This window comes from Oncorhynchus nerka, linkage group LG5 (genome assembly GCF_034236695.1).
Source record: "Oncorhynchus nerka isolate Pitt River linkage group LG5, Oner_Uvic_2.0, whole genome shotgun sequence".
NCBI classification, from domain to species: domain Eukaryota; kingdom Metazoa; phylum Chordata; class Actinopteri; order Salmoniformes; family Salmonidae; genus Oncorhynchus; species Oncorhynchus nerka.
Window position 1 is genome coordinate 44,481,883 of NC_088400.1, and position 12,017 is coordinate 44,493,899.

Here is a 12,017-nt window from a genome sequence, read left to right on the forward strand (position 1 = left end):
ATCGGCTACCACACTTCTGCCAGGGGAGGTCCCCCCCCCAACACACACACACACGCACACACACACACACACACACACACACACACACACACACACACACACAGCCTTTGTCGCCCCAGTCTTTCCAGCCCTGGCCTGCCCCTATGCCTTCACACTGCTGACTCCTCCCTTAAAGCTCTTCTAACCTACACTGTTATGGCACTAGCCGTGCCCGTGCTGACACTGGGTTGCGCCTTTTCCTAAAGGTTGCGTGAGGGAGCTCCAAGTGACACAAAGGTGCAAGCTGTAGTCTGGGGAGTGATTTATATCCCTGGAGGAGATGATGGGGGTGGCTTGGGAGGCCAGACTGTACTGGGCATGGACTGACAGCTCAACAACATGGCCTCCAAGAACACACACACACACATACATACACCCACACAGGAAACAATGACATAAGTAGTGCTTGAGGTTCAACTCAGTCTAGAGTAATGCAGTTGTGTTTGATGTAATTGTGTGTTATTAAAGCTAATTAAAGTACATAAATGGGGCTTAAATATTAGAAATGTATGGGCTGATGTTGAAAAAATTCACGGCTATGGCTGATATTTTGTAGGGAGTCGGGGAAATTAGTTGAAGAATTGTATATATTTGTTGAAATATATCAAGCATATAATGTACTGCCAAATACAGCATTTTACATAAGGATTTCCTTCAGTGACGTGCCAGGTGAATATATCAGTAATGTAAGAAGAATTTATCTGTATTGCATCTGTGTGTAGCTGGTGTAGATGAGTCAGGAGCAGGACAGCAGATATGAGTAATGTACACAACTTTACTCAACAATAATCACAGTACACGTCAAATAAATCCAAGGCCACAATAACAGACTGCAATACAATAAACAATCACTCACAAACAAACATGGGGGAACAGAGGGTTAAATAATGAAAAAGGAATTGGGGGATTGAAACCAAGTGTGTAAGACATGGACAAAACAAATGGAAAATGAAAAGTGGATCAGCGATGGCTAGAACGCCGGTGACATCGACCGCCGAACGCCACCAGAACAAGGAGAGGGACCGACTTCAGGGGAAGTTGTGACATTATCTTGAATGAGCTCCACCTGTTATCTAAATCTAAGAGGTGTGATATTCAAATCCACTGGGAATAAATAGCTACTTCACACATCTATTGCATGGCGAACATGAAAATACACATATTTCTAGGAAAGATGGATACGTTAGCCATTTTACTCATCAAAACAGAATAGTGATAAATGATTTGTGATTTTTATATATTTAGCTATGAGTAGATCAGAAACAGATTGTTGCTGGTCTTACCTTGATCGTGACTAAGAGAAAGAAGGTTATCTGGTGGTAGAAAAGCAGTTGGTTGGTTAGTACTTTTGCCTGTGTGGGTAATACAGCAATACATACATACATACATACATACATACATACATACATACATACATACATACATACATACATACATACATACATACATACATACATACATACATACATACATACATACATACATACATACATACATACATACATACATACATACATACATACATACATACAGTGCATTCGGAAAGTATTCGGGCCCCTTGACTTTTTCCACATTTTGTTACATTACAGCCTTATTATAAAACGGATTAAATAATGAATTTCTCTCATCAATCTACGCACAATACCCCATAATGACAAAGCAAAAACATACATTTTTTTGAAATATCATATTTACATACGTTTTCAGACCCTTTACTCAGTACTTTGTTGAAGAACCTTTGGCAGCAATTACAGCCTCAAGTCTTCTTGGGTATGACGCTACATGCTTGACACACATATATTTGGGGAGTTTCTCCCATTCTTCTCTACAGATCCTCTAAAACTGTCAGATTGGATGGAGAGTGCCACTGCACAGCTATTTTCAGGGCTCTCCAGAGATGTTAGATCTGGTTGAAGTACGGGCTCTGGCTGGGCCACTCAAGGACATTCAGAAACTTGGCCCGAAGCCACTCCTATGTTTTCTTGGCTGTGTGCTTAGGGTCGTTGTCCTTTACACTAGTCTGAGGTCCTGAGCACTCAGGAGCAGGTTTTAATCAAGGATCTCTCTGTACTTTGCTCTGTTTATCTTTCCCTCGATCCTGACTAGTCTCCCAGTCCCTGGCGCTGAAAAACATACCCACAGCATGATGCTGCCACCACCATGCTTCACCGTAGGGATGGTGCCAAGTTTCCTTAAGGCGTGGAGCTTCGCATTCAGGCCACAGAGTTCAATCTTGGTTTCATCAGATCAGAGAATCTTGTTTCTCATGGTCTCAGTCCTTTAGGTGCCTTATGGCAAACTTCAAGTGGGCTGTCATATGCCTTTTACTGAGGAGTGGCATCCATCTGCCCACTCTACCATAAAGCCCTAATTGGTAGAGTGCTACAGAGATGGTTGTCCTTCTGGAAGGTGCTCCCATCTACACAGAGGAACTCTGTAGCTCTGTCAGAGTGACCATCAGGTTCTTGGTCACTTCCCTGAGCAAGGCCCTTCTCCCCCTATTGCTCAGTTTGGCTAGGCGGCCAGATCTAGGCCATATTGGCCAGATCTAGATCTAGACATTTTTTGGTACCATTCTCCAGATCTGTGCCTCGACACCATGTTTTTTGCTCTGAAATGCACTGTCAACTGTGGGACCTTATATTGACAGGTGTGTGCCATTCCAAATCATGTCCAATCAATTGAATTTACCACAGGTGGACTCCAATCAAGTTGTAGAAACATCTCAAGGAGGATAAATGGGAACAGGATTCACATGAGCTTAATTTTGAGTCTCATAGCAAAGGGCCTGAATACTTATGTAAATAAGGTATTTCCATTTTTTTGCTAATTAGCTCAAATGCTAAAGTTGTCCTTGGCATTCACCTTATATGACCACCCTGCCCGACCAACCGTGCTCTGTTCCTTTTTTATTTAACCTTCTATCTTATGTATCCATACCAAACGTAACATATGTTATCATACAAATATGAGTGTCCCCGATTTACGTTTTTTATAGTCTATGATACCAGTCTGGATGATTTGACCAGAGGGAGGGGATGTAGCCAGTCTGCCGGGAGGTGTTTGTGGTTGATACTGGGAGGTGTTTGTGGTTCATATTTGCTGGGGTTGAGTGGGAAAACTCTCTGCCAAGGTCCCTGACCAAATAGGTGTGTGCGGAGCAGACAGAGCAATAGGTGGATTTCCCTCAAGTCATTGGATGCAGGGGATAGGTTAGGCAGTATTGGTAATGTTTCTGTGTCTGCACACCACCTGTGCATATGTCAACCTGCATCGGTGTGGCTCCTGTTGCAGGGTTGGGGCTGTCATGGAGGGCAAGCAGTGGCCCAAGCCTGTCCTGTAGATAGCCGTTTGGAGGGTAACCAAATGATGCCTCGGGTCATTGATCTATACCAAAATACTCTATAATGTTAAATTGAAAAGAACGTCTGACAAATATCAACAAATGAAAAAATATTCAATAAGTAAAATATATTTAAAAATGTAGACTCCGTCTGTCACCAGGCCTCGACGAGTCTCCCACTGGTGGCTTCTCTGCCACAATACATACCATTTTCTTTTTGTAGTTATTCAGTGTTACACTGTACTGTGCTTACTGCATTAACACTAACTCTTACCCCAACCCAATTGGACATTGGAAATTACAATACTTGTTACATTGTACTTACATTAATAGTTACAGAGTATTACCAACACTGCAAAGTGTTAACAGGGAATAAACACACAAGACCCACAAAGTATTTATTAACAAGTACACAAGTAATTTTTATTTATGCAAGCACATTTTTCCAATTGAAATACTGCTACTACTTAAGTAAGCATTCTTGTGAAAGTACAAAAGACTAATACGAGGATAAAGCCGACAGCATTGTCAAGTAATTTACTGTAGAAGCAACGTTGGCACAAGAATCAGTTTAAGACATGGTTGATAGCTCATCACAAACTAAACAGAGACAACTCAAACAATACAGTCTAATATCAGTAGTATAATGCTGTTAGCGTGGGGGGGGGGGGTGGGGGTTAGTACTGCACATAAAGGGTTGACACGGCAAGACAGGCAAAGTGTAAATAAAATGACTTTTGAGTTAATAATTCTATACCATTAATGCATGTCCATGCCACGAAAAACATCTAAATTCACAGTCTTTACCTAACATTACAGTTATCCAACTCTGAGTTGAACATCAATGCGCTTACACCTAGAGAGAGCACAGAAATGGTCAAATAAGTTCCCAAAACTAGCTCTTAGAAATACTGATAAAACAAATATTGCCAGGCAATGAAATGGTAGGCCACCTTCGGAGTCCTATGGCATAAGCAAGACAATCAAACTTTTAACGTCATAAACAAAGTAACTTACTGTTGTGACACACACTTTTCTGACGTCTGATGAATCCACCAAAAAGTGACATGTTACATCGACAACTTTTTTTAGCATCGAGATTTTTGTAAGACTGAGAGATCACTAGTGGATTCAACCACAGTAACTTATTTTAATTATCTTATGAATTGTCCTGAATTTGTAGTGCTAAACATATAAGTATGCATTTATATCTCAATATATACAGCGCAGAATCTGCAAAAACGTGTTTTATACTAGTATTTATAAAGTTCAACTTTATGAAATAAAAAAAAGAGGGTATGAGAACATATTTGCATGTGCTTGTGTGGCGTATGATTAAAGACAATCGAATCATTCCCAGTCCTTGGAACAGGGTTCTCCAACCCTGTTCCTTGTGAGCTACCCTCCTGTAGGTTTTTGTTCCAACCCCAGTTGTAACTAATCTGATGCAGCTGATAAACTAGCTAATTATTACAATCAAGTGTGCTAGATTAAGGTTGGAGTGAAAACCTACAGGATGTTAGCTCTCAGGGTTGGAGAGCCCTGCGTTACAGTAGATACACAGCTTTAAATTCGCAAGATGCCTCATATAGTAACAAAATAATAAATTGTTTATCATTTTGGGGACTAATTTCTTCCTTGATATTGACCTAAGTTTTTCCTGATTAACAGGCTTGGCACAGCAAGAAAATAATATTTTTTTAAATAAAAATTTGGTAACACTATCATGTAACCGGAGTAAAAAATTTAAAATAAATTAAAATACGTTTCAAATTTCTTTCACTTCAAAGTTATGATTTAGATCCCTGGCAGTACTGGTATGTAAAGGCTTCAGGAGTTTTAAAAGTTCCCCTGTGTGATTGAAAATATTGAAGTATTCAAAACTGATCACCCACCATTTACATAGTTCTTTAAAATCTAAATAGACACACAAACACGAGAAATGTGCTTGAAACCCTATTAAGCCCCAACTGACCACCTCAAAAATGAAGAGAAATAAATAATACAAGAAGGGAAAATGATGACACTAGATAAAATACAAATAAAAGTTCTCCAAAGTAAAAAGTAAACGAAAAATACTGCTGCTAGCTACTTCTAATTCTACTACGTACTAAACTACCAAATACTATAAAAAAACACAATAATACAGGTGATGATGATAATAATAATAATAATGCAGTCCATGAGAGTGATAATGGGGCTTGTCATCTGAAATGCTGTTTGGGGGGGTTGTATGAGGGTCCCCCGGACCACTTTGTCATATGATGCACCAGTGACATCAGAGGGGGCGAGGACCCCGGGCGCCACCCACCCCCCTCTTTAGGGGATGGTGGAGAGGAGGAGGGAGGGGTCAGGGTGGCAGGGCCAGGCCTCACGCTGGCCTTATGTGTAGGCGTTGAGGCGCTCCTTGGAGCGGGTGGAGTGGATGTCGTGGAGCTCCTGCTCTTCTTTGGACTTGATGTCCTCGTACTTCTGCATCCTGCACGCGTCCTTTACGTAGGCCCAGTTGGCCGACAGCACCATCAGGTAGTGGATCTGAAACAGAGATAAGTCACCCATGAGTTCATTCAGGGAGAAAAAAAAATGTAGAAAATGATTGGTCTTTCAATTCTCCACTGACATTGATTTGGGAAAGAAGAATAGCTGCCACGAAATGGAAGAAAGTGTACCCTATTTCCACCATGTACTTTATTGGAAAACACACTTTTTGTGTCCATTTCTCTTTCAAATGTGGAAAAGTCTTCACAAATGAATATAGCCCTCTAATCAAGCTCCATGCTCTAGCAGAAGAGAGATGTTCACATCATGACATCATCAGCAGAAATATAAAGTGCTATAATTGTGGCCCACATCTTTTTTTCAAGCTGAAAAAAAGAGTTACAATAGGTCTTCTCGGGGCGAAAAACAATGTTTTGATTATATATTTTCTATTTTTGATGTACAGTTGTGTCATTTCACTAACGTGCCAGCAGGTGGCAGCACATTAGAAAAAGTGGGCTGTAGGCAGGGTTTCCGTGGCAGCAAAGGATCCTTTGAGACACTGCCATTGTGAATGTATTGTGCTTAAACGACTGCGGTTGTTACATTTCCACACCTTTCGAATTGAATCATGGACATTATTAGCAGCCTGCTAATGGATTTAAAAAATAAAAAAAGCTGCAGTCTCAGCTGTGAGGACTGGAATAGTGAAAACACTACATCCATTCCGTTTATCATCTCGTCTTAGTATTTTGTTTCATTAATCATTTAAATAATCATTGATCGGTGTCTATATCTGTGTACCACCACTGTTAAATTTTGCCAGCAATTTTTTTAGTTAAATGTTGCGCTGCACTTTGCACCAACATCATTGACTAACGACCACATTTCCTCTCTTAGAAAATGGCCACTCACAAATGACTGAGTGATGTTTTCACCAAGCTCTGGACCTTTCTTCTCCCAGTTTCCATGACAACGCTGTGACATGCCTTGCATCTCTGAGAGAGCGAAAAAATCTTCCCTCTCTACTCCGCCAAATACAGTCTCACTAGCCATTCCCACACGCATATAGCAAAACATAGATGTTTTACTGTAGCTATAGAAATTAACCCAGTTAACGCTTGTATTTGACCTATTATTGTCATATATAAAATGGCCACGTCAAATCAAAACCGTGTACTTCCATTTGTAAGCCTATAGACTAGTTCAACAAAACAGACATGTCTGATTCATATTTTCTCACATGAGGAACATGAGATATAATCTATACAGCGTCTTGTGCAGATGTCAGCGGTTCATACAAATGGCGTGGTCCATTAGATGTGATATTGCCTTCAAATGGATATGAATCAACGCTGTAATGTCAGATGTATCAACAGAGATAGACAAGTAGCTGGTTGTTGTGTCTCACCATAGCAATGACAGCTGCTCCAGCACCAGCCAGGGCACAAATGAACAGGTGGAATGTCATGTCCAGCTGTATTAAAGACAAAGGAGAGGAGATGTTAGTCAGGCTTCCCCGTGAAACTCATCTTTTACTTTGTGGTCAAATGAATTACTTGAAGCCTTCGTGTAAATGGGAATGTTTTAAAATGCATGGTTATTATGGCTTTCAAACGTCAATATTTCAATATGACTTGAGATGTTTTATTACTTTGGAAGCAAGAATCACATACTGCATAAACAAACATATACTGTACTCACATGGTATGTCAATGTTTGTCAAGTGTTTTATTTGATATACCTCATTTGATTCACACATCTTGTAAAACTTCTCAGAACCAGCGCATACAGTTTTCCCCTCCCCAATTGGCACAATACCTGAAAGGAGAGGAGAACAAAGGCCACTTAGATATTTGCACCTGTTATTTCCACTGCGGCAAATACAAGACCAAAATCAAACTAAACCATGAAGCAGTCCTTTACACATCATGCCCCCCACCAAAGCTATGTTTCTCCTTTACCACCCATTTCTGTACAACAGTAACAACACTTAGTAAACCTGTCCATCAGTAGCCCACCCCATGGACAATACTGTATGTAGGAAAAAATCCCAGAGAGAAGCATCAGACCAAGCTATATCCTGATTTTGTACCATACTGGCGCGGGTCCAAGCACAGAGTGGCTCCCTCCAAGATGGTGGTGTTTTGGCAAATGCTCCAGATGTTGAAGTACATGAAGACGGGGAGGGAGGTGAACGCTGTCACCCCGAGCCAAGCCAACATGAAGATGTACGTCAGCATGATGAACTGAGACAGATAGAGGAGACTCATCAGAATCCAGGTTGCATTTGTTATACCGTGCTCCAAAGAACGATTTAGGAACAACATTGACGTCCCACCAATTTCCTATCAGGATTTATTGAGACAGAATCTGTATCGGTGTTTCCCAAACATCAACTCAGGTACTCCCCATTCCACTTACAGGTATTTGAGCTATTCCAGTACTAGCACACCTAATTCAATTCATCATGATTGGCCACTTGACACAAGAGTGCCAGTACTGGAATAGAAAGTGGAATGGATGGGGCTACTCAAAATAAATTTGGTAAACATTTTGCCCATTAACCTCTAAATTATGACAATAATTGTGATATATGGCAAAATAATTTTAAAAGCTACTTTGCCCCTAAGGGCCATCGCATTACATACAGGTCATTCATATAAAACATTACGAGATACTCTTGAATGTGAATAAACCTTATCATTCAGTGAACAGTTATCCCTTACCCAAGCACTGACGCAACGTCCACAGGTGGTGATCTTGAAGTCTCCATACAGGTCCTTGATGGCTCCGCTGGTAAAGAAGCCCTCCACCATCAACAGAATGCCATAGACAAAGAACGCTGAGGCGATGCCATAGATCACATACTTGATTATGTCAATCCTAGAGGGAAAAGGGCAAATGTGTACTTTTATTATACAGTAATTATACAAGTGACCTATTCTCCCCCACAATTAAATCGGGAAGGGGACAGTGGATCTGTTCTCCGTCCGTTAGTACATTAGTGCAGTCGTGCGTTCGTCACACGAGATATCTCAGACAGCACTGGACTGATTTTGACAAAACTTGGGTGAATGACCCGGGTGTCTTGCCATAGAGATTCGTATTCTACAAAATTTCACTGATTGGAAAAAGATGGGTGCTATAGTACTCAACTGAAATTCCAAAATTACACCGATTGGCCCAAGGGAGGGCGCTAGCTATAGTAATCAACGGAAAAATCCGACTTTGAACAAGCATGTCTCCTGTCATGTTTGAGCTATTGTCATGGAAATGTTCATATACAATACCATTCAAAAGTTTGGACACACCTATTCATTCAAGGGTTTTCCTGTATTTGTACTATTTTCCACATTGTAGAAAAATAATAAAGACATCAAATCTATGAAATAACACACATGGAATCAGTTTGTAACCCAAAAATTGTTAAGCAAATCAAAAGATATTTTAGATTTTTTAAAGTAGCCACCCTTTGCCTAGATGACCACTTTGCACACTCTAGGCATTCTCTCAACCAGCTTCACCTGGAATGCTTTTCCAACAGTCTTGAAGGAGTTCCCATATACGTGACCATTTCAGGAAACTAGGCGTATGTCACGGGTCACTACTTCACAGGAATTTTTTTTAAATTGTTTTGTTATCAAAATATATTTTTGGGTAGAAATGCCTTCTCGAAACGTGAACTTTCATGTGTTTAAAAACAAACTTGTATGCCATCTGTAAATACGAATAAAATTGTTAAATTACAAGCCTAGTTGGTTAAAACATTGAAAAAGTGAGCAACCTTCCCGCTAGCCATGATTGGCTGAGATAAAGAGTGGGCTGGACATGCCGAGACATGAGTTTGGATTGGTCTGCCATATAGTACGCTTCTGTCTATTTGAGCTGGTCAGTATATGTAATTATTTCTGTCTAACGCAGTTTTTAATGTATCGTGTAGTAAAACTTAACAAAAGACATCATTGCAATAGAATGTCACTGCAACAACTCTTCAAATCAAATCAAATCAAATCACATTTTATTTGTCAGATACACATGGTTAGCAGATGTTAATGCGAGTGTAGCGAAATGCTTGTGCTTCTAGTTCCGACAATGCAGTGATAACCAACAAGTAATCTAACTAACAATTCCAAAACTACTGTCTTATACACAGTGTAAGGGTATAAAGAATATGTACATAAGGATATATGAATGAGTGATGGTACAGAGCAGCATACAGTAGATGGTATCGAGTACAGTATATACATATGAGATGAGAATGTAGACAAAGTAAACAAAGTGGCATAGTTAAAGTGGCTAGTGATACATGTATTACATAAGGATGCAGTCGATGATGTAGAGTACAGTATATACGTATGCATTTGAGATGAATAATGTAGGGTAAGTAACATTATATAAGGTAGCATTGTTTAAAGTGGCTAGTGATATATTTACAACATTTCCCATCAATTCCCATTATTAAAGTGGCTGGAGTTGGGTCAGTGTCAATGACAGTGTGTTGGCAGCAGCCACTCAATGTTAGTGGTGGCTGTTTAACAGTCTGATGGCCTTGAGATAGAAGCTGTTTTTCAGTCTCTCGGTCCCAGCTTTGATGCACCTGTACTGACCTCGCCTTCTGGATGATAGCGGGGTGAACAGGCAGTGGTTCGGTGGTTGATGTCCTTGATGATCTTTATGGCCTTCCTGTAACATCGGGTGGTGTAGGTGTCCTGGAGGGCAGGTAGTTTGCCCCGGTGATGCGTTGTGCAGACCTCACTACCCTCTGGAGAGCCTTACGGTTGAGGGCGGAGCAGTTGCCGTACCAGGCGGTGATACAGCCCGCCAGGATGCTCTCGATTGTGCATCGGTAGAAGTTTGTGAGTGCTTTTGGTGACAAGCCGAATTTCTTCAGCCTCCTGAGGTTGAAGAGGCGCTGCTGCGCCTTCTTCACGACGCTGTCAGTGTGAGTGGACCAATTCAGTTTGTCTGTGATGTGTATGCCGAGGAACTTAAAACTTGCTACCCTCTCCACTACTGTTCCATCGATGTGGATAGGGGGTGTTCCCTCTGCTGTTTCCTGAAGTCCACAATCATCTCCTTAGTTTTGTTGACGTTGAGTGTGAGGTTATTTTCCTGACACCACACTCCGAGGGCCCTCACCTCCTCCCTGTAGGCCGTCTCGTCGTTGTTGGTAATCAAGCCTACCACTGTTGTGTCGTCCGCAAACTTGATGATTGAGTTGGAGGCGTGCGTGGCCACGCAGTCGTGGGTGAACAGGGAGTACAGGAGAGGGCTCAGAACGCACCCTTGTGGGGCCCCCGTGTTGAGGATCAGCGGGGAGGAGATGTTGTTGCCTACCCTCACCACCTGGGGGCGGCCCGTCAGGAAGTCCAGTACCCAGTTGCACAGGGCGGGGTCGAGACCCAGGGTCTCGAGCTTGATGACGAGCTTGGAGGGTACTATGGTGTTGAATGCCGAGCTGTAGTCGATGAACAGCATTCTCCGTCTGGGCCTGCAGCCTTGCGAGGGTTAACACGTTTAAATGTCTTACTCACCTCGGCTGCAGTGAAGGAGAGACTGCATGTTTTCATTGCAGGCCGTGTCAGTGGCACTGTATTGTCCTCAAAGCGGGCAAAAAAGTTATTTAGTCTGCCTGGGAGCAAGACATCCTGGTCCGTGACTGGGCTGGGTTTCTTCTTGTAGTCCGTGATTGACTGTAGACCCTGCCACATGCCTCTTGTGTCTGAGCCGTTGAATTGAGATTCTACTTTGTCTCTGTACTGACGCTTAGCTTGTTTAATAGCCTTGCGGAGGGAATAGCTGCACTGTTTATATTCGGTCATGTTGCCAGACACCATGCCCTGATTAAAAGCAGTGGTTCGCGCTTTCAGTTTCACGCGAATGCTGCCATCAATCCACGGTTTCTGGTTAGGGAATGTTTTTATCGTTGCTATGGGAATGACATCTTCAACGCACGTTCTAATGAACTCGCACACCAAATCAGCGTATTCGTCAATATTTTTATCTGACGCAATACGAAACATGTCCCAGTCCACGTGATGGAAGCAGTCTTGGAGTGTGGAGTCAGCTTGGTCTGACCAGCGTTGGACAGACCTCAGCGTGGGAGCCTCTTGTTTAAGTTTCTGCCTGTAGGCAGGGATCAACAAAATGGAGT

The 12,017-nt window shown here is 41.8% G+C and overlaps 1 protein-coding gene across 1 annotated transcript in view; it reads right to left on the reverse strand.

Moving 5' to 3' along the window:
* Positions 1 to 5,724: 5,724 nt before the first annotated feature.
* LOC115129547 (neuronal membrane glycoprotein M6-a-like) overlaps positions 5,725 to 12,017 on the reverse strand; it is a 36,307-nt gene continuing 30,014 nt past the window's right edge. The window contains exons 3-7 of the mRNA XM_029659998.2: positions 8,590 to 8,746; positions 7,956 to 8,109; positions 7,605 to 7,681; positions 7,272 to 7,337; positions 5,725 to 5,917 (exon numbers count right to left, since the gene is read on the reverse strand). Coding sequence (XP_029515858.1) covers positions 5,765 to 5,917; positions 7,272 to 7,337; positions 7,605 to 7,681; positions 7,956 to 8,109; positions 8,590 to 8,746 — 607 coding nt within the window. The 3' untranslated portion in view covers positions 5,725 to 5,764. The remainder of the gene's footprint in view (positions 5,918 to 7,271; positions 7,338 to 7,604; positions 7,682 to 7,955; positions 8,110 to 8,589; positions 8,747 to 12,017) is intronic.